The 25,227-nt window shown below is 38.5% G+C and overlaps 1 protein-coding gene across 1 annotated transcript; it reads left to right on the top strand.

The window, feature by feature from the left end:
• Nucleotides 1-23,291: 23,291 nt before the first annotated feature.
• On the top strand, nucleotides 23,292-24,341 carry LOC149181657 (F-box/kelch-repeat protein At2g44130-like). Its single transcript, XM_089414284.1, has one exon. The coding sequence runs from the start codon at nucleotides 23,292-23,294 to the stop codon at nucleotides 24,339-24,341; it is 1,050 nt and encodes a 349-aa protein (XP_089270410.1).
• The last annotated feature ends 886 nt before the right edge of the window (nucleotides 24,342-25,227 follow it).

The raw sequence follows: 25,227 nt of genomic DNA, 5'->3' as shown, positions 1-25,227 counted from the left end.
AAGACATACCACCATGAGATGACTTTTACAGTCCCAAACACAGGGCTGTGGTGAAAAGACAAAGAAAAAGGAGGAGACTTGATCAATATTCCCTTTTACCAAAACAAACAGAGATGGCTAATGTGGTGTGGAAGGAAGAATTTAACCCTTTCGATGACCTTACAAAACTTTCACAGTATGTCGGAGCCTATTCAGCAGCCACTATGGATAAAGCCTCGGAAGTAAGCAATCTACTTAAGGAAAGAGACCAAACAATTGTTTCATTGCAGTCATAGGTGTTTGAAAGATATCAAAAAATAGAACAGTTAGAATAGCAATTATCAACACAGCAGCAGATAAACAATCAATTAAATGAGCAATTGCTCAAGGAGAAGCAGAGGATAGACTTAAGCGCAGTACAGAAACAAAAGGAATTATCTGAAGCATTGGCTAGGTTGAAGACAATGAATGAACAAATGAGTAAGACGAAGGATGAGCAAATCGCTCAACTGTCACACCAAGTTGAGAAGTACAAGAGTCTTCCACAACCAACAGATTTTAGGTCCAAATCTCTCGAAATCAATAAAGCATTGATTACACAGCTAAAACTACTATGTCATAAAATTTCTCTGGTTGAGCCCCTTTGTGAGATTTCTTCACCAATAGTTGACAAATCAGTCGATGCCAGGCAGGATTTAGAACAGGTCGATGAGACTTTAACCAACTTTCTTGCTTGGCAAGACACCAGTGAAGGGCAAGTCACGAATCTGCCTAAAATTCTAGAGTCACACAAAGAAATCCTTTTTCTAGAATGGAAGTCACAACTGATGAAAGGAAAGAGAGAAACCTCAAGATACAGATTATCAACAAGTAATTTAATTGAGTTAATCAATGACACTCTTTATCTGTCTAACATGATTTCACAGTGCTCTCCAGGTAAATTGACGTCAACCAAAGCATTGGAACAAACATGCAATCAAGAATTGGAGAAGAATGGAATATTAATCGCCGACATCCAAAGTTTAACTTGGGATACCTTTTGGTTTTTATTAATTAAACCATACAGTCAGAGGGCCGCACTCAAATTTTTAACCGATGCCATCAGTTGCATGATTCCTGAAATCCATGATGCCACATACTAAGATCAACTACATTCTTGTCTGAGTCGCCCTCCAGAATTGCAACCGATGCTTGCTATCTGCCAGCTCAAGCCAAAGGGAGATCATCTGAAACAATGAATCATGTTGTTGACTACAAACAAGCCGATTTTGAGGAGATACTCATAATTTAGTTGTACTAATTAATAGCATTTTTATTTTTTAATTAGTTAGCCTAATTAGTATTTATAGGCCCTTTCATGCATTTAGAAAGGGTCCTCAGTTATTGTATGAACTCAAATCAGTAAGTCACACTATTGTGCTTTTGATATATTTTTATAAAGACTGGCCCAGTATTCTGAATTTTAACGAAGAAAGCTTTGATGAGATGTGCACTATTTTCTTGTTGTGGAAGTGTTTCTAAGTTAGAAGAAGAAATTTGAATGCGATTGATATCGGGAGTGATCCAAGTAACATATGGTACTATTATCTATGCTCTTGCCTCATTCTTGCATGTGAACTAGCATTTATTTAATCTTGCTATCATTGGATATATGTATGTGTTTTAACATCAATCCTTATACTTATCACTATTGAATGTCTAAGGAGTGTTATTGTTTCAATCATATTTATGTCTATGATATATATGAAGAATAGTGTAATAATGTTTTCGTGATTACTTTTTTCAACTACTTGAACAAAATAATTATCATATGAATAAATGCTTTTGTTTACCAATAGAGTCATCTATATGCCTGTTTGTAGATAAAGATCATCAAAAGTTACACTAAAACAGAAATTTCCCTGGATAGGATAGTTGTTCGTAATTTTACTTTTAGATTAAATCATTCATCCATTATCAATATATATTAGAGAATCAACCACTTATCCATCCTATTTACCAATCATTGGGAAACTAGTCCCATTATTTCCAGTCGGAGCCACCACATCAAACGGAAAAGGAGCTGCCTTTAAGGTCTGTATCGAGTGGTATTCCTCGATGTTGTTGCAGTGATTTTCGAGGCATCAACAGACCCAAAATACCTTGGACAAAAAACTTTGGTTTTCCAAAATGTACGCGCTTTCCTCCTGTGGGAGTGTGTGTATACATATACGCTAATTTTGTTTCGTTAACCCGCGTGTATATGATTCTTGGACAAAGTGAACTAGCGTATACTTTTTAAACCAATCTTTTCTTCAATCTCTGGAGTCTAATCTATAATCCTATGGTTTTAATCTGTTGCACTGTGAACTACGATTTGTGTGAGTTGCCATGAAGGACAACACCTGTATCATAATTCCAACAATTGGAGGATCAGGTAGCATGGCATATCGGAGGATATGGTAGAATGGCATATCGAAGGATTAGGCAGCATGGCATATCGTAGGTTCCAATGACATGGCATATCGACGATCACAGATTAGGGTTGCATCGCATATCGGCAATCACGCTTCATAACATCATGGCTTATCGACACATTGTGAATTAAAGTTCTGATAAATCAGAGGTCCTGGATGAATCGGCGATCGACAATCGCAACAATGCAAGACATGTCACAAATTGGCAATCGGCGATCTTAAAAGTAAACACTATAAAAGAATTGTAGGAAAATAACCATAAATCACCGGGAAAGGCCGAAAGTGACTTACAAAAGAAATCAACAAAAACCAAGGGTGTATGGGCCTTTTCTCTCTCCTTTACAAGGCCACATGGTGGAATACTATTGGTCCTGATCAAGCCTCATGGTGTCTGACATCATCATGACATGGCAGTGTGGAGGACACGTGGCATGAAAATCTAACATTTTCAAGGGTCAAAAAAGGTCATATCTAGGTGACATGTGTCACCACTCAGGAAGTGTCATGTGGAAGTGATGATGTCACATCATCAATCGCAAATCATAGGTTGAGGCTTATCAGCACTTTGTGACGCAATGCACACATGGGAAAGTGTGATAAAGGGGCTCTCATGTGGGGGTCTGTCCGCAGTCACAAACATAAAAAACAAAGGTGGAGCTGGAGGTCGAGCGCTAAAGGACTATCGCAATCAGATATTGCAAGCACGACAGGGCTCCAATTTAAAAGTCTCGACTAGAAACCTCTAATGTAGAGCTCTGATAAATGGTACAGTATGGTAATGAAGACTTAAGGAAACTAGGCGCAAAGCACTTATAAAGGGAAAAAGTCCCCCAAAAAGGAGTCCAAAGGTCCTAGCACCTTAGGGCTAAACACCCAGTCATATGATGAATAAATACTGAAATGGATCAAAGAAAAAAGGGCTTAAAGAGATCGGTGTTCGCAGTCTTACAAATCATGTCCAGTTCAAAGTTCTCAAACAACCTAAGCTCCGATACAATTGTAGAATTGTTTCACAGGGCATAGTTGGTTACAGTAAAATGTCAAATAAGTAATGGGGGAGAATGAGTTGGTATTTGTGCTTAGGACATGTTTTTCCAATCATGAGATATCTCTCCCGGTTCTTGTAAGCGAAGAACTAACGTCGTTAAGACTGAAAGCGATAGGGAACCGAACAAAAGAGTACGAGGCGTAATGTGGGAGGAACATGGTTGGACCAAAGCTCTGAAAGCGCATGGTTCAGCAGCTGAGGCACTGAATGAAGGCATGGAGTAGTGGGTAATCGATATAGGTTAATCCTATAGAATCCCCTGCAACAAGAAACCAAGGACTACATGGGCCACAAAAATGGATTCTACTACTTCAATGCACGTCTTCTATGAGTAAATGAATGTATGGAAGTTGAGGAGGACTTGATGATTCGGCACGGAGGTCCATGCAGAGGGAAGATGAAGTATTGCCTAGATGACCTATGCTACTATACCGGGACATGAAGGTCACAGTCGAACCACTCCCAGCTCTAGAGAACGTGTGATTCAGGAAGTTAAGGTGAAAGTGACAAGAACTGGCCGAGCAGCAGGAGAAAAACACCAAGGCAAAGACGTGGCCTAACCAGAGGCCATAAAAGGAACAGCTGGGAAATTTTTTCCTCACCATCATTCAATTTTCCTTATTTTTATTTATTATGTATTTCTTGCATTTTAAAGAAAGGAATCAAATCCTAATTGTAATCATTGTGGGCAACAAAGCTATCACAAACCAAGACTCCTAGACAATCAGACAGCTCGATGCTGAGGCTGAGATATTTTTATAATTAATTTCCAAGCTCTCCCTCTCCTAATAAAAAGGATGAAGAAACACTTAATAGAGGTTCCCAAATATTGTGGTTACTCTTTTAGTTCTACTTGCATGTTCATGAGGGACTTGAGCGAGATCTTGCTAAATGTAATGGACCAGTTATTGGGACTCAAAGGTTAATGAAGCTATTATATTGATTCATATCATATAAATGTTCAATATGTTTTATCCTTTTTATATCACTTCATGTATGTTTTTCTCCCTCTGAAGTAGTGTAATGAGGCTACAGGTTTCACCCTCGTTCATGATTGTATATTTGTTACTAAGTAGTAATAGTCCCTGCGTTAGCTACAGATTTACTTATGTAAGTGTAATTTGCACATATTACTTATGTTTTTAGTGACATATGTACCCATGAGGTCTTGATTATCATTCCATTGTTTCTACCATTCCACCTCTTAATTCTTCCATACTTCAGCTGGAAAATTGTTGCCTAGGATTCTGTTTTGTTTACAACCCTATGCATCCAATTCCCTCATTTCTTTCCTCCTCTTCATGTTACTACAACTCCAATATTAAATCTACCTCTTGTTGTGTGACGGTGGCAAGAACAAGACATTCCTCCTTGAGATCAGCCTGATTTACCCCTTGAGCATTTGGATCCATGTATTGGCTTGAGTTTACCATGATGAAAGACTATTGAACCAAGACTCCTTTATTCTCTTTTTAAAACTTCGTTACAATTGGAGTGCAACATAATCCCTTAGATAATCCAAAATGCACTCCTCTCTTTAAGATGTCCTAGGCACTGGTCTAGAATCAACCCAGAGGCTGTCTCCAGGAAGCTTTCTATATCTCTTGAAACACTTGTGCTACAGGTGCTATAAAAAGTGACAACACTATACATTTGATGAGTCTTTGACCTTTCAAATTTTTGTCTTATTAGGCCATTGTCTCATTTGTAAATTGTCTTTTGTAATACATGTGGTGTAATGACGTCCAAGAGACAAATGTTAAATATGAAAAAGCCACAAATTGGAATGTAATGAGTCATATTAGAATATAAACAGTCATAGAAGAAAATGAATCATGGGTAAGCTCAAAGGTCATTATAATTTTTGTAAATAGCTCCTGATAACTAAAGCAAAGGGTTTGTTGCCGAGATTTTTGGGAGGCTTAGCCTTGAATTCTCTTGTACTGCATAGGAGATAGATTATTCTTTGGAGAAGAAAGGCGTGGCTTCATGTTCCATTATTGGATACAATGTTTCATCCATGTAACACTGTACTTGGGATCTTATTCTTATAATCAGAAGCTCAATGAGTTGACATTCCTTCATACATGTATCATAGATGTCATTTTACTATTTTGGTTATGTGTATGGTATATGTTGCTTTATTCACATACTAAGTTAATGAACTATTTTTTTGCTTAACTATATTCATTGTTGAATGAATGTTGTTATGTTTTAACAATTGTTGTTTGCTATGTGGACTAATTTGTGGGTACTTTAAAAACCTTCCTCATTTTCTTTACAAAACATATTTTGAAACTAATTTATAGAAATAGAACTAGAAAATAGGAATCTTGAACTGCTTGGACATCTTGCACAGAATTTGAGGCTTATGCTAATGACTGAGGTTGTAAAGATGTTATTATGTTTCCTTTCCTAATTATCTGTCATTTTTCTCCTACAAACCTGCATCATGTTATTATGTTGCTAAATGTTTGTTCCCTGTTGCTGGAACAATTAAGGTATAAGTATTTCCCTTTTTTCATAAATAATAAAGTACATCAAAATGATATTATTATTATAGTGGCAAGGTATAACATTATATATATATATATATATATATATATATATATATATATATGATGGTGTTACATGAGTGGATGTTACAAGACCATCCGCATCGAATATGGTCTTTTATAAGTTTCAAATTTTATTGAAAATGTGATTTAATAATAATGTTAAATTTATTTCCAACATTCACATTTTAATAACATTAAAATTAAATTATTAACTATGTCAAAACCTCTTATTCAAATTTTCTTATATATTATATTTCATTATTTTACAAGTGATTCATACCCATCCAACATGACTTTCTTATAAGTTTCAAATTTTATAAAAAAAAATATAACTTAATAATAAGTTAAAGGGATTTCCGAAGGGGGCTACACGCAGGAGGCGAGATGGAAGGCGAGAGGCAGAAAATGCATAGAGTTCGGAGACACACAGAGTCGGACCCTAATGGCAGCCCACAGAGGAGGGAGCTCCACTCCCTCCTACAAAGATGTTGTGGCCAGCAGAGACAAGTCCCATCTGAGTAATGTTAGAGGCACAGGGGAAGAAGAAAGCAGTAATAAGGAAAAGGAGACAGATGGGGTAGAGGCAAAGGAAAAGAGAAACACAAAGGAAAAGGAAGAAGAAGACAAAAACCAGGGTGGGAAAAAAGAGGGAGTTAAACAAAAGGGACAGTGTAGACCGAGATCGAACATCACTCTGAGAGTAGTTTTAAATAATTTGGCACTGCAGGAGCACAGGGAACATATGGAAACTTATGCCATCATTTGAAAATTCATGGGAGTATGGCCCACTGAAAAAGCTTTGCAAACCTGGATCAAATATCATTGGAAACCTAAGGGCAGCATAGATCTTCACCTTGGGTCAAAGGGTTTCTTCACAGTGTTGTTTACAAACATTGAAGACAAAGATAGAATATTCGAAGGAGGGCCCTACGTTTTTGCAGCAGGCCTCTATATGAGGCCTTGGGTGATGAACTTTGTTCTAGAGAGAGAAAATTTCACTTCAGCTCCTTTCTGGGTAAGGATTTTTTCTCTACCCCTAGATTACTGGCAAGATGAATCACTTATGGCCATAGGAAATAAACTAGGTCATTTTATCAAAGCTGCGGAAGCCACCATAAGGGGTAAATATACTTCCTATGCAAGGATTTGTGTGGAGATGGACCTTTCAGGAGCTCTACTGGATGCAGTTATCTTGGAAGTCTTCGATGAGGAATGGGTGAAAATGGTAGACTATGAGCATATCCTGTTCAGATGCCATAAATTCCATGAACATGGGCACCTGTTCAGAGACTACCCTCTCAGTAAAGAAGAAGACAAAAGTAAACTAAAAGCAAAGAAGGACACTGAAAACTTTCTGAAAGTATCAAGCAGAGGAAAAGGAAGTAAAAAAGAACCAAAGCAACAACAGAAAGAGGGACTAAAGGCCAGTCAAAATAAATTCCAAGATCTGGTTGAGATGGAAGACATGCCAAACGAAAACCAGTCTAGGGAGAAAGACCCTAAGGAGAAGGAGAAAGGGGAAAACTATACTCCAGTACTAAATACTAATGATGAAGAAGAAACCATGATGAATGAAGCAGAGCTAGAAATGGACCGAGAAATGACCCAGAGTGAAACGGATCTAGAGGATCATGAACTACAGGAAATTCTAGATAAGGAAAACCTAGATCTGGAAGGATTTATATAATAGGTAACCAGGGTGGGGATAGATTCGTTACCTCAAGATGAATGCAATAGAATACAACAGTTTTTTATGTGGAAAACTCAGGAAAAGGGGGTAGTTAAAGGAAGAAACAACGACAGGTAGGAATACAGAGGTGTGAAGACAATGAAATCAAATCCAGGTTTAGCAACCAGAAATGCAGGTAAGAAACAAGGAAGAAAGAATCAGAAGAAGCTATTAATGGAGTGTGGGAAGCTGATTATAGACTCAGGTAATATGAAAGACCTGACTAGTTACTCCTTCACAAATATTTAATTATGAAGTTTACATCTTGGAATATAAGGGTTTTGGCTAGTAAAAGAAAACAAAGAATGCTCAGCTTTAGAATGAAATAAGATATGCCGAATAGGATCTTCATTCAGGAAACAAAGATTTCCATTCAGAAAATAAAAGCAATCCATTGCAAATGGCTTCATAGATTTGAGTTTTTAGAAGTTAAAGCAGATAACACAGTAGGGGGCATTCTCACTCTCTGGAACCCTCAAAAAGTTAGAGTATTAGATGCAGAGGCATCCAGAAACTACTTATCAGTAGTCATTCAACCAACAGGGGTTTATGAAACCTTCCTAGTCACTAATGTTTATGGTCCCCAAAGATTAGAGGATAAACTCAGATTGATAGAATCCCTCACTGATCTTAGGAACAAACAAAATGGAATCCCCTGGATCTTGGGTGGGGATTTTAATATGATAAAATCTCTTTCGGAAAAGAAAGGAGGAACCAGAGTGCTAAACAAAGACTCATTAGCATTTCAAGAATTCACAGAGAACTTGAAACTAGTTGACTCAGACTCAGAAAATGGCCTTTTTACTTGGAACAATAAGAGAGGAGGGGAAGCCCAGGTAGCCTCCAAGTTAGATAGGTTCATGGTTTCAGAAGAGCTTATGCTTATAAATAATGAAATTACAAGCAAAAATTCTTCCCTTTGGTGGCTCAGATCACTGGCCGATTCAATTGGAAATTAAGGGTTTGGATTCTCCTAGGAACAGACCCTTCAGATTCGAAAACATTTGGATCTCCCACCCGGATTTCTTGAGTAATATCAAAGAATGGTGGAATGAGGACTTACAGATCCAAGGTTCTAAAATGTTTCTCCTTCATAAAAGACTAAAGCATATCAAGAGTAGACTCAAAGATTGGAATAAGAAGGATTTCAGAAACATTTTTGTGAATAAAAAATCTGTGGAAAGCAAAATTCAGGAACTCAACCAGGAGCTGATCCAAGAAGGCTTTAACTATGACAAAAATGAACAGTCTGACAAACTGCACCATGAATGGGAAAACCTATGTAAACAAGAGGAAATATTCTGGAGACAAAAATCCAGAGTGCAATGGCTCAAAGAAGGAGAGCGCAACACGAGATTTTTTCATAGATCCACCATGGCCAATAGGGCATTCAACAGAATCTCGACAATAAAAGATAAAAAGGGAGAGACTCAGAACACACATAAGGAAATTGAAAAGGTGCTTGTTCAACATTTTCGAGACATTTCACGAGAAAACAATCCAGATAGGGAGGATTCAATAAAGGAAATCACAAGATATATCCCTAAGCTGGTGTCTAGAGAGGACAATATCAACCTAAATAGACCAGTCACTGAAGAGGAGGTTAGAAAAGTCCTCAAAGAAATGCAGAATGGCAAAGCACTAGGCCCAGATGGTTTTAATGTGGATTTATTCAAATCTTATTGGGATATAGTAAAACTTGATATTTTAAATGTTGTTGAGGATACTAAGGGTAGTAAAACTATCCTGAAAGCCCTCAATACCTCCTTCATCTCCCTAATTCCCAAACATGACTTGGCTCAAACTGCAGATAAGTATAGACCTATAGCTTTATGCAATGCAGTGTACAAGATAATATCTAAAGTTGTGGCTAATAGACTCAAACCCCTCCTCCCTAAACTAGTGTCTGAGGAGCAATCCGGTTATGTGGAGGGCAGGAAAATTTTGGACAACATTATTCAAGCCCATGAGGTGGTCCACTTCCTCAAAGCAGAAAGTAGGATGGGATGATCATGCAATTGGATATTGCTAAAGCTTATGATAAGGTAAATTGGGGGTATATCAAAAATATACTCATAGCCTTTGGGTTTGATCACAACTGGGTAAGATGGGTGATGGCTCTGGTAACAACTTCCAGCTTTTCAATCTTGGTTAACGGCTCTCCCTTAGATATCTTCATTCCTTCTAGAGGCCTGAGACAGGGAGACCCGCTCTCTCCCTTTCTCTTCATCCTCATGATGGAAGGACTTGGCAGGGCTATCAAGCAGGCTAAAAACATGGGCAAAATTAAGGGTCTTCAAGTAACGGAGAATGGACAGACACTTACTCACCAACAATTTGTAGATGATACCATGTTGCAAGGTATTCCCATAGTCAAAGAAGTTGTTGCCTATAAGCAAATCCTCAATGTGTTTGCAAGGGCTATAGGTATGGAAGTTAATCTCACAAAATCAAAAATTTTCTTCTTTAATACTGACATTGCTATTCAAAGAAATATCTCTAGGATCCTTGGCTTCCAAAGGGACTCCCTCCCCTCAAAATATTTGGGAGTACCTCTCACGGACAGACCAATGCTAAAAAGTATTTGGGAACCTGTGCTTAATAAGTTACAGGATAAAGTTAGAAAATGGATGTTCAGAGCCTTAAACTTGGCTGGCAGACTTGTTCTGACTAAGGCAGTTCTACAATCCATCCCGGTATTCATGCTATCAGCCCTTCCAGCTCCCAAAGGAGTCTTAGAACAAATCAGAAATATTCAAAGAGATTTTCTGTGGGGTAAGGAGGAAACGAGGAAGAAATGGGCCTTGGTTTCCTAGGAAAAAATCTACAAACCCAAAATCCATGGGGGTCTAGGCTTAGATGATCAGGAGATTCTTAGTAAAGTGCTAGGAGCCAAGCTTTGCTGGCGATGGGTGCAAGAGCCAAGAGCCCATTGGGAAAGGATATGGAAAGAAAAATATGCCAGCTCATGGCACACAAATGATCTCATTAGAATGTCAGGAGATATAAGGGGCTCACACATTTAGAAAAGGGCTTGGGAGAATAGAAACATAGTGCAACAACACAATTTCTGGGAAATCAAAGATGGTGAGAAAGCACTCGTGTGGGAGGATAAATGGCAACAAGAACCGGTGCTATTAAAGGAGCACTTTATAAGTCTCAAACAAGAAACAGATTCCCAAGGGTTAAACAAAGTCAAATTTTTCTGGATCATCCCTCAGGGTCAGGACAAATAAAGAAGCTGGACTAACATTGATTGTAGAAATAACAGCCTTATAACAACAAAAGCGGAGAAACTGAGAAACATATTAAAACAGAGGATGATCATGGTCACAGAGGGGCATGATCAATTGAGATGGGGTAACAACAGCAAAGGTACCTTTAATCTCAAAGAGGCAAAGTATATTCTCCTTGGGCTAGAGTCCAGTGTTCCAGAAAAATCATGGAGGCAACTCTGGTCGCACCAAGGATGGATGAAGATCAAGCTTTTTATGTGGCTGGTTCACCATAAGAAAATTTTGACTTGGGACAATATTAGAAAAAGAGGTGTCTTGGGGCCTTCTAAATGTCAGCTATTTAATGAGCAAGAGGAGACTATGGAGCACATCCTCAATGGTTTCTCTTACACAACATGGATGTGGAATTATTTTTCTAACATTTTCCAACAATCAGATAGGGAAAAGGGAAGTATCACAAATACCCTTAAGAATTGGAGAAGGAGCTTTTCGAAGAATGAGGCGCTTAATCGGGCCTGGGCTTTCACACCAGGATTCATTATTTGGAATGTTTGGAAAGAAATAAATAAGAGAATCTTCAAGGGAGAAAAGGCCAACCCTCAGAAACTTTATGATTTGATTATAAAGCATATCGGGGAAACAGTCGGCAACGTAGAGTGCAATATCCCATAGAATCCTCCCTCAAAAATGGAGATGAGAGCACTTAGTCTTTTGGGATTGCAAGAGATCATTCCGCACGGGCTTGGAAAAAATAAAACAACAAAGAAAACAGAGAAATATAGTTGGCAGCCCCCTTCGAAAAACTACCTGAAATTTAATATTGATGGAGCCTCAAAAGGTAATCCCGGAATAACAGGGTTTGGAGGAGTTTTAAGGAATGAAGAGGGAAGAATCATCTTAATCTTCCATAGCCATTTAGGTAAAGCAACCAATAACATGGCGGAACTAATGGCTGTAGAGCAATGCCTAGAGATTCTGATTAAAAATCGTAGTTCAAATGTCATGATGGAGGCAGACTCCAAAATCACCATCAACTTTGTAAAAAGAATTAGCTGTGGATTCAAACCAGAGAAAGTCTCAAATCATTGGAGACTAATACAGGTGTATCAAAGGATTCAAACTCACCTTCAAGAATTTGGTTCTGTTAGTTTCAATCATGTGTGTAGAAATGCTAACAAGCTTGCGGACATTTTGGCCAACCAAGGTGTGAACAATGAAGATAGCAGGATGGTGAAGAAGTGGTAGGATTTTCCCCAGAATCGTTTAAAGGCTCTCTGCATTAAACAAGCGGTAGATGACATGGAGGTGGTCTGACATAGTGGGAGAGTTTCTGGCAGAAGTGAATAGTCCCCAGTCAATGACTCCTCGGCCTCTTGATTTTCCCTTTGGATACCATCGGTTCTCGGAAGGTCTCAAGACTATGCTTTTCGCCTCTTCAGATTATTCTCTGGTTATAGGTTCGAGTGGAAGCAACAGGACATTTGTTTCTTCAGTTAACAGATCAATCTTCTTTGTCGGATTCGAAGGGGAGGGTAGTGCCTTATCGACAGTTTTCAGTTGATCGCGCGTTGTTTTAATGGTAAGTGGTTTTATTTTTATAGCAACTATTCCATTGAACATTCAACATGTGGCGTGGGTTGGTTTTACTTACCACCCTCCATCGCAGCTTAAAGCTCGGTGGGGTGAGGAGGAGCGATATGACTCCTGGCCGTTGGATCCAGGAACCCAGAGCAACAGCTGGGAAAGAGTCAGCAGGTTGGTGGGGTCAGGAGTTCAGATCAACCCTTTGGCAGAGTTTTTGACGAGATTGGATAACTTCTCTTAAGGTGGTGGTCCCTGCGGGTTGTGGTCCCCGATGGTCGATTTTTCTTTTCATTGGTTTTGGTTGATTGTAGCCCTTGGTTTCGGTCGGCTCATGTACTCTTTGTACGCTTTGTAACCATTTTTGGATTAAATGAAATTGAAGGTTTTGCTCTTGCTTCAGCAAAAAAAAAAAAAGTTAAAGGGATTTCCAACATTCACATTTTTCATAGCATTACAATTAAGTCATTTTCAGTAACATTACAATTAAGTCATTAAATGGTTCAAAACCCCTTATTCAAATTTTACTTTATATTAACCCTCATTATTTTACAACTTATTCAAAATTTTCAATCAACTTTCTAGTTGATCTGATTGTCTCTCTGTAATGGGGTCATGAATTGGGCTAACCATTATGAAATTCTACAAATTTCTATATCAGTATTTTGTCATAATCATCTTGTTTACAAGTAATTTTAATTATTTGTATCATGAAATTTATTCAAAATATTAAAGTATTGAAATTTTATGCAAATTGAAAAATATATTAAATTTGATTATTTTCCTTTAGGATTTGAGAATGAATTGAAAAGAAAATAAATTAAATAAGTCAAAATCACTATTTTGGAATATTCAAAAGATAAATGATCTTGTTATTACATTCAAATTATCTTCCAAAGAAATTAGTGTGCCACCTCATAATCTTACCTATTCAATATGGTCATTTTATAAGGTTCAAATTTTATTAAAAAAAACTTGATTATATAGGCCTTCTAGAATTTTATTTTAATTATTAATATTTATTAGGTGAGTGGTGGAGAATTAACTTCTGTGGAATATGAAAGATTCAAGGTTTTAGATTTCTCTTCAAGATAGTTATGATTTTATGATTAATTTATCTCAAATTACTTAATTAAAGAAAATGTCATATCAACAAGTGTCATATTGTGTATGTGGTATTGACCCATGGTATTGTAACAAAAGTTATTTACAAATTAATAATTTCCATAGCAAAGTGGAGGTAAATCTTGATGGTTAAGAGTAGTATTTAATTCATATATAATTTTTTAATAACTACTAATAATAATTAAAACAAAGTTATTTCAGGGTTTTTCCTAAACTCCATAATGTGAGATGTATTCTGATTCTTTTCTTTCGGTTGCTTTGGGTGGTTCAAAGTCATTGAAGGGAATCAAGCCCCTCCACCGTGAAGGGAATCATTGAAGGGAATCAAGCCCGTCCACCCTGAAGGGAATCACTGAAGGGAATAAAGCCCCTCCACCCTTAAGGGAATCAAGCCCCTCCACCCTAAACCAGATTCGGAATCAAGCCCCTCCAACCCCTCCACCCTGAATGGAATCATTGAAGGGAATCAAGCTCCCAAGCCCCTCCACCCTGAACCAAGCCCCCAAGCCCCTCCACCCTGAACTAGACTGGGAATCAAGCCCCTCCACCAAACTAGCAGGGCCTAACCCTAAGGGCCACCCTGAAGGGAATCACTTAAGCCCCTCCACCCTGAAGCAAACTAGGAATCAAGCCCCTCCACCCTGAACCTGATTCTTTTCTTTCGGTTGCTTCGGGTGGTTCAGAGTCATTGAAGGGAATCAATCCCCTCCACCCTGAAGGGAATCACTGAAGGGAATCAAGCCCCTCCACCCTGAAGGGAATCACTGAAGGGAATAAAGGCCCTCCACCCTTAAGGGAATCAAGCCCCTTCACCCTGAACCAGACTCGGAATCAAGCCCCTCCACCAACCCCTCCACCCTGAATGGAATCATTAAAGGGAATCAAGCTCCCAAGCCCCTCCACCCTTAACCAAACTGGGAATCAAGCCCCTCCACCAAACTAGCAGGGCCTAACCCTAAGGGCCACCCTGAAGGGAATCACTGAAGCCCCTCCACCCTGAAGAAAACTAGGAATCAATCCCCTCCACCTTGAACCCGATTATTTTCTTTCGGTTGCTTCGGGTGGTTCAAAGTCATTGAAGGGAATCAAGCCCCTCCACCCTGAAGGGAATCACTGAAGGGAATCAAGCCCCTCCACCCTGAAGGGAATCACTGAAGGGAATAAAGCCCCTCCACCCTTAAGGGAATCAAGCCCCTCCACCCTGAACCAGACTCGGAATCAAGCCCCTCCACCCTGAATGGAATCATTGAAGGGAATCAAGCTCCCAAGCCCCTCCACCCTGAACCAAGCCTCCAAGCCCCTCCACCCTGAACCAGACTGGGAATCAAGCCCCTCCACCAAAATAGCAGGGCCTAACCCTAAGGGCCACCCTGAAGGGAATCACTGAAGCCCCTCCACCCTAAAGGGAATCAAGCCCCTCCACCCTGAAGGGAATCAAGCCCCTCCACCCTGAACTAGACTGGGAATCAAGTCGCCCCTCCAAGAACTCAACCAGGAGCTGATCCAAGAAGGCTTTAACTATTAAAAATTTACAATCTGAAAAACTACACCATGAATGGGAAAACCTATGTAAACAAGAGGAAATATTCTGGAGACAAAAATCCAGAGTGCAATGGCTCAAAGAAGGAGAGTGCAACACGAGCTTTTTTCATAGATCCACCATGGCCAATAGGGCATTCAACAGAATCTCAGCAATAAAAGATAAAAAGGGAGAGACTCAAAACACACATAAGGAAATTGAAAAGGTGCTTGTTCAACATTTTCGAGACATTTCTCGAGAAAACAGTCCAGATAGGGAGGATTCAATAAAGGAAATCACAATATATATCCCTAAGCTGGTGTCTAGAGAGGACAATGTCAACCTAAATAGACCAGTCATTGAAGAGGAGGTTAGCGAAGTCCTCAAAGAAATGCAGAATGGCAAAGCACCAGGCCCAGATGGTTTTAATGTGGATTTATTCAAAGCTTGTTGGGATATAGTAAAACTGGATATTTTAAATGTTGTTGAGGATAGTAGGGGTAGTAAAACTATCCTGAAAACCCTCAATACCTCCTTCATCTCCCTAATTCCCAAACAAGACTTGGCTCAAACTGCATATAAGTATAGACCTATAGCTTTATGCAATGTAGTGTACAAGATAATATCCAAAGTTGTGGCTAATAGACTCAAACCCCTCCTCCCTAAACTAGTGTCTGAGGAGCAATCCGGTTATGTGGAGGGTAGGAAAATTTTGGACAACATTATTCAAGCCCATGAGGTGGTCCACTTCCTCAAAAGCAGACAGCAGGATGGGATGATCATGCAACTGGATATTACTAAAGCTTATGATAAGGTCAATTGGGGGTATATCAAAAAGATACGCACAGCCTTTGGGTTTGATCACAACTAGGTAAGATGGGTGATGGCTCTGGTAACAACTTCCAGCTTTTCAATCTTGGTTAATGGCTCTCCCTAAGATATCTTCATTCCTTCTAGAGGCCTGAGACAGGGAGATCCGCTCTCTCCCTTTCTCTTCATCCTCATGGTGGAAGGACTTGGCAGGGCTATCAAGCAGGTTAAAAACATGGGTAAAATTAAGGGTCTTCAAGTAACGGAGAATGGACAGACACTTACTCACCAACAATTTGTAGATGATACCATGTTGCAAGGTATTCCCATAGTCAAAGAAGCTGCTGCCTATAAGCAAATCCTCAATGTGTTTGCAAGGGCTACAGGTATGGAAGTTAATCTCACAAAATCAAAAATTTTCTTCTTTAATGCTGACATTGCTATTCAAAGAAATATCTCTAGGATCCTTGGCTTCCAAAGGGACTCCCTCCCCTCAAAATATTTGGGAGTACCTCTCACGGACAGACCAATGCTAAAAAGTATTTGGGAACCTGTGCTTAATAAGTTATAGGATAAAGTTATAAAATGAACATTTAGAGCCTTAAACTTGGCTGGCATACTTGTTCTGACTAAGGCAGTTTTGCAATCCATCCTGGTATTCATGCTATCAGCCCTTCCAGCTCCCAAAGGAGTCTTAGAACAAATCAGAAATATTTAAAGAGATTTTCTGTGGGGTAAGGAGGAAACCAGGAAGAAATCGGCCCTAGTTTCCTGGGAAAAAATCTACAAACCCAAAAGCCATGGGGGTCCAGGCTTAGAGGATCAGGAGATTCTTAGTAAAGTGCTAGGAGCCAAGCTTTGGTGGCGATGGGTGCAAGAGCCAAGAGCCCATTGGGCAAGGATCTGGAAAGAAAAATATGCTAGCTCATGGCATACAAATGATCTCATTAGAATGTCGGGAGATATAAGGGGCTCACACATCTGGAACATGGCTTGGGAGAATAGAAACATAGTGCAACAACACAATTTCTGGGAAATCAGAGATGGTAAGCAAGCACTCTTCTGGGAGGATAAATGGAAACAAGAACTGGTGTTGTTAAAGGAGGACTTTATAAGTCTCAAACAGGAAACAGATTCCTAAGGGTTAAACAAAGTCAAAGATTTCTGGATCATCCCTCAAGGTCAGGACAAATGGAGAAGTTGGACTAACATTGATTGTAGAAATAACAGCCTTATAACAACAAAAGCGGAGGAACTGAGAAACATATTAAAACAGAGGATGATCATGGTCACAGAGGGGCATGATCAATTGCGATGGGGTAACAACAGCAAAGGTACCTTTAATCTCAAAGAGGCAAAGTATATTCTCCTTGGGCTAGAGTCTAGTGTTCCAGAAAAATCATGGAGGCAACTCTGGTCACACCAAGGATGGATGAAGATCAATCTTTTTATGTGGCTGGTTCACCATAAGAAAATTTTGACTTAGGACAATATTAGAAAAAGAGGTGTCTTGGGGCCTTCTAAATGTCAGCTATGTAATGAGCAAGAGGAGACTATGGAGCACATCCTCAACGGTTGCTCTTACACCACATGGTAGTGGAATTATTTTTCTAACATTTTCCAACAATTAGATAGGGACAGGGGAAGTATCACAAATAACCTTAAGAATTGGAAAAGGAGCTTTTCAGAGAATGAGGCGCTTAATCGGGCATGGGCTTTCACACTAGGATTCATTATCTAGAATGTTTGGAAAGAAAGAAATAAGAGAATATTCAAGGGAGAAAAGGCCAACCCTCAGAAACTTTATGATTTGATTATAAAGCAGATCGGGGAAATAGTCGGCACCACAGAGTGCAATATCCCATAGAATCCTCCCTCAAAAATGGAGATGAGAACACTCAATCTTTTGGGATTTCAAGAGATCATTCCACAAGGGCTTGGAAAAAAGAAAACAGAGAAATATAGTTGGCAGCCCCCTTCGAAAAACTACCTGAAATTTAATATTGATGGAGCCTCAAAAGGTAATCCCGGAATAGCAGGGTTTGGAGGAGTTTTAAGGAATGAAGAGGGAAGAATCATCTTAATCTTCCACAGCCATTTAGGTAAAGCAACCAATAACATGGCGGAATTAATGGCTCTGGAGCAGTGCCTAGAGATTCTGATTAAAAATCGTAGTTCAAATGTCATGATAGAGGCAGACTCCGAAATCACCATCAACTCTGTAAAAAGAATTAGCTGTGGATCCAAACCAGAGAAAGTCTCAAATCATTGGAGACTAATACAGGTGTATCAAAGGATTCAAACTCACCTTCAAGAATTTGGTTCTGTTAGTTTCAATCATGTGTGTAGAAATGCTAACAAGCTTGCGGACATTTTGGCCAACCAAGGTGTGAACAATGAAGATTGCAGGATGGTGAAGAAGTGGCAGGATTTGCCCTAGAATCGTTTAAAGGCTCTCTGCATTAAACAAGCGGCAGATGACATGGAGGTGGTCCGACGTAGTGGGAGAGTTTCTGGCAGAAGTGAATAGTCCCTAGTCAATGACTCCTCGGCCTCTTGATTTTCCCTTTGGATACCATCGGTTCTCGGAAGGTTTCGAGACTATGCTTTTCGCCTCTTCAGATTATTCTCAGGTTATAGGTTTGAGTGGAAGCGGCGGGAGATTTGTTTCTTCAGTTAACGGATCAGTTTTCCTTATTGAATCGAAGGGGAGGGGCAGTGCCTTATCGGCGGTTTTCAGTTGATCGCACGTTGCTTTAATGGTAAGCGGTTTTATTTTTATGGCAACGATTCCATTGAACATTCAACATGTGGCGTGGGCTGGTTTTACTTACCACCCTCCATCGCGGCTTAAAGTTCGGTGGGGTGAGGAGGAGCGATATGACTCCTGGCCGTTGGATCCAGGAGCCCAGATCAACGGCTGGGAAAGAGTCGGCAGGTTGGTGGGGTCAGGAGTTCAGATAAACCCTTTGGCAGAGTTTTTGAGGAGATTGGATAACTTCTCTTAAGGTGGTGGTCCCTGCGGGTTGTGGTCCCCAATGGTCAAGTTTTCTTTTCATTGGTTTTGGTTGATCGTAGCCCTTAGTTTTGGTCGGCTCATGTACTCTTTGTACTCTTTGTAACCATTTTTGGATTAAATGAAATTGAAGGTTTTTCTCTTGCTTCAGCAAAAAAAAAGTTAAAGGGATTTCCAACATTCACATTTTTCATAGCATTACAGTTAAGTCATTTTCAATAACATTACAATTAAGTCATTAAATGGTTCAAAACCTCTTATTCAAATTTTACTCTATATTAACCCTCATTATTTTACAACTTATTCAAAATTGTCAACCAACTTTCTAGTTGATCTGATTGTCTCTCTGTAATGGGGTCATGATTTGGGCTAACCATAATGAAATTCTACAAGTTTCTATATCAGTATTTTGTCATAATCATCTTGTTTACAAGTAATTTTAATTATTTGTATCATGAAATTTATTCAAAATATTAAAGTATTGAAATTTAAAGCAAATTGAAAAATATATTAAATTTGATTGTTTTCCTTTAGGATTTGAGAATGAATTGAAAAGAAAATAAATTAAATAAGTCAAAATCACTATTTTGGAATATTCAAAAGATAAATGTTCTTGTTATTACATTCAAATTCTCTTCCAAAGAAATTAGTGTGCCACCTCATAATCTTACCTATTCAATATGGTCTTTTTATAAGGTTCAAATTTTATTAAAAAAAACTTGATTATATAGGCCTTCTAGAATTTTATTTTAATTATTAATATTTATTAGGTGATTGGTGGAGAATTAACTTCTGTGGAATATGAAAGATTCAAGGTTTTAGATTTCTCTTCAAGATAGTTATGATTTTATGATTAATTTATCTCAAATTACTTAATTAAAGAAAATGTCATATCAACAAGTGTCATATTGTGTATGTGGTATTGACCCATGGTATTGTAACAAAAGTTATTTACAAATTAATAATTTCCATAGCAAAGTGGAGGTAAATCTTGATGGTTAAGAGTAGTATTTAATTCATATATAATTTTTTAATAACTACTAATAATAATTAAAACAAATTTATTTCAGGGTTTTTCCTAAACTCCATAACGTGAGATGTATTCTGATTCTTTTCTTTCGGTTGCTTCGGGTGGTTCAACTTCATTTAAGGGAATCAAACCCCTCCACCCTTAAGGGAATCAAGCCCCTCCACCCTGAACCAAGCCCCCAAGCCCCTCAACCCAACCCCTCCACCCTGAATGGAATCATTGAAGGGAATCAAGCTCCCAAGCCCCTCCACCCTGAACCAAGCCCCCAAGCCCCTCAACCTTGAACCGCCCCTCCACCAACCCCTCCACCGTGAATGTAATCATTGAAGGGAATCAAGCTCCCAAGCCCCTCCACCCTGAACCAAGCCCCCAAGCCCCTCCACCCTGAACCAAGCCCCCAAGCCCCTCCACCCTGAACGGAATCAAGCCCCTCCACCAAACTAGCAGGGCCTAACCCTAAGGGCCACCCTGAAGGGGCCCCTCCACCAAACTAGCAGGGCCTAACCCTAAGGGCCACCCTGAAGGGAATCACTGAAGCCCCTCCACCCTGAAGGGAATCAAGCCCCTCCACCCTGAAGCAAACTAGGAATCAAGCCCCTCCACCCTGAACCAGACTGGGAATCAAGCCCCTCCACCCTGAACTAGACTGGGAATCAAGTCGCCCCTCCACTAGACTAGTAGGGTCTAACCCTAAGGGCATCGAGGAGAATTGACCCTACGACGCGAGATACTTAACAATGGGGTCGAGGAGAATTGACCCTGGGACCTCACGATCAGTGAGGTACTTAACAATGGGGACTCGACCAGTTGAGCTAACCCTTGGTGCTAGATGTATTTTGATTCTTATTAGCATTTACCAATCATTTAATTTATATGGTTGTACTAGTAAAACAAGCTAAAACTATTTCGAGCCTAGTGATCAAGGTTGAAGGTCCATTTTACCATCCATGAGAGGTTTTCCTTGAGGCAAGGCCCCCACAATCCACTAAATGTGGGGAAGTACTCTAGGTTTTCTGACCATTTACGGTCCACTAAATGTGGAGAAGTACTCTAGGTTTTCCGTGATTTCATTCCTTTCTAATATCTAGGAGTTATTTCTCTTGAGATATGGTTTACCAGTTTACCATCCACAAAATGTAGAAAAGTACTCCAAGTTCCACTAAAAAAAATAAAATAGTAAAAGTAAAACCATTTCCAATATTTACAATGTTTTATAACTTTAAAATTAAATCATTCACGATCTTTCGTGAAAATAATTTGTGCACATCCAACATGGCCATGGATATGGCAATTTTATAAGGTTTAAATTTTCTTTAAGATGCTACCCATCCAACATGGCCTTCTGATAAGGTTCAAATTTTCTTCACATTAATTTTTGGACTAGGTCAAATTGTACCCATCTAACATGGGCCTTTTATAAAATTCAAATTTTAATAAAAATAGGTTGATCATTTCCAATATTCACAATTTTCATAATGTTAAAGCTAAGTGTTTGACTAGGTCAAAAGGTCTCATTTAAAATTTTCTATATTTGTTAGGTTGTGTTATATTATTTCCACAACTTGTGGGGGTCACACGAGGTATGCAAGGGATTTTGCACATGTTTTTGGGCAGGATGGTTTTCGGTCCATGGTATTATCTGCTCACGCTAGGCAAGGGATTTCCCAAATGGTTTTGGGCAAGATGGTTTTCGGTCCATGGTATTATCTAGATCCAGTGAAGGGAACTACATGCAAGGGATTTCGCACATGGTTTTGGGCGGGATGATTTTCAGTCCATGGTATGGATGGTTACGCATGTATATATATGTATTGTAACATTGAAAGGAACATAATGAAAAAATCAATCTGGTAGTCGTTTTGGACGGGATGATTTTCAGTCCATGGTATGGATGGTTACGCATGTATATATATGTATTGTAACATTGAAAGGAACAAAATGAAAAAATCAATCTGGTAGTATCGTTTTGGGATCCATGAAGTGTTCTATGTGTTATCCTCTCGCCATTGTTTATTTTCTTTTTTTTAGAATTTGTATGCAGGTAATTTGTGTACTGAGTTAAAACCTACAATATTAACTCTCATTATTATACAAGTGATTCATTGTTTCTCCGTTATTTTACAAGTGATTCAAGATTTCTACTTGGAGAACATTGATTAGTGCTCCCATTGATTCTATAAGTAATTTCTCTATATATTAACCTTCATTATTTTACAAGTGATTCACTATTTCTACTTGCAGAATATCGATTATTGTTTTGATTTTTTTATGGTTCTATATTCGATTATTTTACAAGTGATTCCCAATTTCTATTTGAAGAGTATCCATCACTGTTTTGAAGAGTTGTTTCTTTATATATTAATCCTCATTATTTTACAAGTGATTCAAGGTTTCTATATTATGTTAAAAGTGATATTTTTTATGTGGGAAAAAGAAAAATAATTTCTTTATATATTAACACTCATTATTTTACAGGTGATTCAAGGTTTCTAGATTATCTTAGAAGTGTTTCACTATTTTTTCTTGGGAGAGTAATCGTTGTTCGATAGATTGATCGAAGTGTCATTATATTTCAGTAAGTAATTTCCTATATATTAACCCTCATTATTTTACAAGTGATTCACTATTTTTCCATTATTTTACAAGTGTTGGAGAGCGGTGAGCTTAAGTCGATTACAAATTCCTGGAATATTTCAAGATCAAAAGGACTTGGGTGGGTTCAATAAGTTGATTACAAATTCCTGGAATATTTCGAGATCAAACAGGCATGGATTGGTCAATCTTTTGACTGCTACCATGTCCGTTGGATCTTCCAGGGATCTGCAATCCCGAAATATTCCGGGATCGAATCGACATGGGCGCGGTCAATTTTTTGATGGGATAGTATCGATTAGTAAAAAGTTCATGGTTTGGACTGACCACAATCACATTCCGTTAGTATTGACGAGTTTTTATCTTGGTATTTTGTCAGACTCATCTTGAACTATTTGCATATTGAATTTACGTTTTTATTTTTATGAATTTATGTTCTTATCCTTATGTATCATAAAAATAAGAGGTTGTAATTTAAAACAGGTGGATTGAGCCATATATTGATTATAAGCTACTTTTTTATTCCATTATCGAAGATGTTAGTAATGATTATTGGCCTTTGGTTTTGTTGCTGTCGTTTAATTTCTTTTATCTCAGGTAAAATCCAACACCATGTTGCGTAGGTCAAAGAGGATAGCACTCCAGCAACGGAAGGAGATCATTCCTAATCTTCCAGATGATATAGCTCGAACTTGTTTGCTTAGAGTGCCCTACAAATGGCACTCTACGCTCAAACTGGTGTGCAGAAAATGGAAAGAGATAGTAAGCGACCCCAAGTTCTACAAGGACAGAATGAGCACTGGAACAGGGGAACAGTTGATATGTATGATCCAGGATTTCCGCGGAATAGTAGTGTTAGACCCTGTCACGCGCACTTGGGAAATGTTACGTCAGAATCTCGACTTCCCTACTGAAAGTGGAAATATTCCATTGCACTGTGCCTGCGTTTGCGTTAATGGGAAGCTAGTTCTCATCGGCGGATGTTATCCAGAAAGCTCCAGAGACATGAAGGCTGTTTATATTTTTGACTTCGCTTCTGCCAAATGGCGCAGAGGAACCGACATGCCCACCCAAAGGTACGGCTTCGCCTGCTCCGTATCTTCGTCGACGGGGTTTATCTACGTTGCCGGAGGGAGATACGTTGCCGGAGGGTTGCTCGCAGCAGAGGCTTACAATGTGGAAGAAGACACATGGGAAACTCTTCCTCCAATGGCCCAACAACAAGGCGCGTGCCGTGGAGTTTTTCTCAGAGAAAAGTTATTTGTGTTCGGTGGCGAACATCCAGAGAATGCAGAAATTTTTGATCCAAAAACGGGCGTTTGGACAACCGTGGATAATATGTGGAGGTTGGAGCAATCATTCTTGTCATGCACAGTTGCTTCTGGGCATTTGTATATGACGACTAAAACACATTTGATGAAATATAATGCTGAAGAGAATGATCGTTCGGTTATTCAAACTGTTCTTCCTACAAAGTTTCGTAGTATTGCGCCCTATACTGCAGAGTGGCGCGGCCATATTTTTGCGACTGAACTTTATGCCCCTGCTTCTCCTCGTCACTTTTGTTATATGTTGAACCCGTCCACTAATGAGTTGATTGAATTCGAAATACCCAGAAAGTTTGCTGCCCTAAATTTGGCTGCTGCAACTGTGGAGATCTGAATATCGTCTCCCGGAGATCTGAAAAGGTTTCCAGCCTCCTCCTTCTTAACTGTAGACTCTTATTGGATCTTTGTATTCGTCTTCTAATTTAAATCGGTTTTATTTGGATACATCATTGAAGTTTTTGGAGATTGAGTTTGTTTTAGAATTTAATTCAATTCGAATAGAAGTTTTGAAAACTAATTGTAATGAAGAAACTTTAAATTAGTTTTACTAAAATATTAAAAATAAATAAATAATAAAAAATATAATTTTATAAATAAATAATAAGTAATTTTATTATAATTATTTAATTATATATGGTTATTTTTTTTAGTAATTTTTAAGTGTGATTTTTTTGAGTTTCTGGTGAAAATATTTGTGGGGTGGTTAAATTTTAATTTGTGTTGTTTAAATCAGTTAAAGAGTTAAGCCTTCTGTGATCCATATCAAGATTGTGAGAGATTTTTGAGCGAAAATCAAATGGAGTACCATTTGTCGACGCGTTTCGAACCAACTAGTGTGTGGTTCATCGTCAGGACAAGTTGAAGAAACAGATCCAGCCTAACATGCTAAATAGTCTGAGCTGAGCCTCCAACAGCTAACTAGACCAACGGCTAGTTTGACAATAGGACCGGGGTCAAAATTATTAAATTAGTTTAATTAGTAAGATTAAGGACCAGTATCTATAAAAATAAATAAAATATTATCGAGGGTATTCGAGAAATATTAATAAAAATATGAGTTAGTTAGAATTTAGATAAATACATGACCTTATAATATATGAAAAAAAAATTAAATGTCTAAATAAAAATATATAAAGCAATTATATTTAAAAGTATTATTAAAAAAATTAATAATTAATTAATAATTAAAAGGAAAATTAGGTGCATAAAGGACCTTATAA

This window comes from Pinus tabuliformis, chromosome 3_2 (assembly GCF_031772625.1).
Source record: "Pinus tabuliformis cultivar Carrire ecotype Pingquan chromosome 3_2, CPIR1, whole genome shotgun sequence".
NCBI classification, from domain to species: domain Eukaryota; kingdom Viridiplantae; phylum Streptophyta; class Pinopsida; order Pinales; family Pinaceae; genus Pinus; species Pinus tabuliformis.
This window is presented reverse-complemented; position numbering and strand designations above follow the sequence as displayed.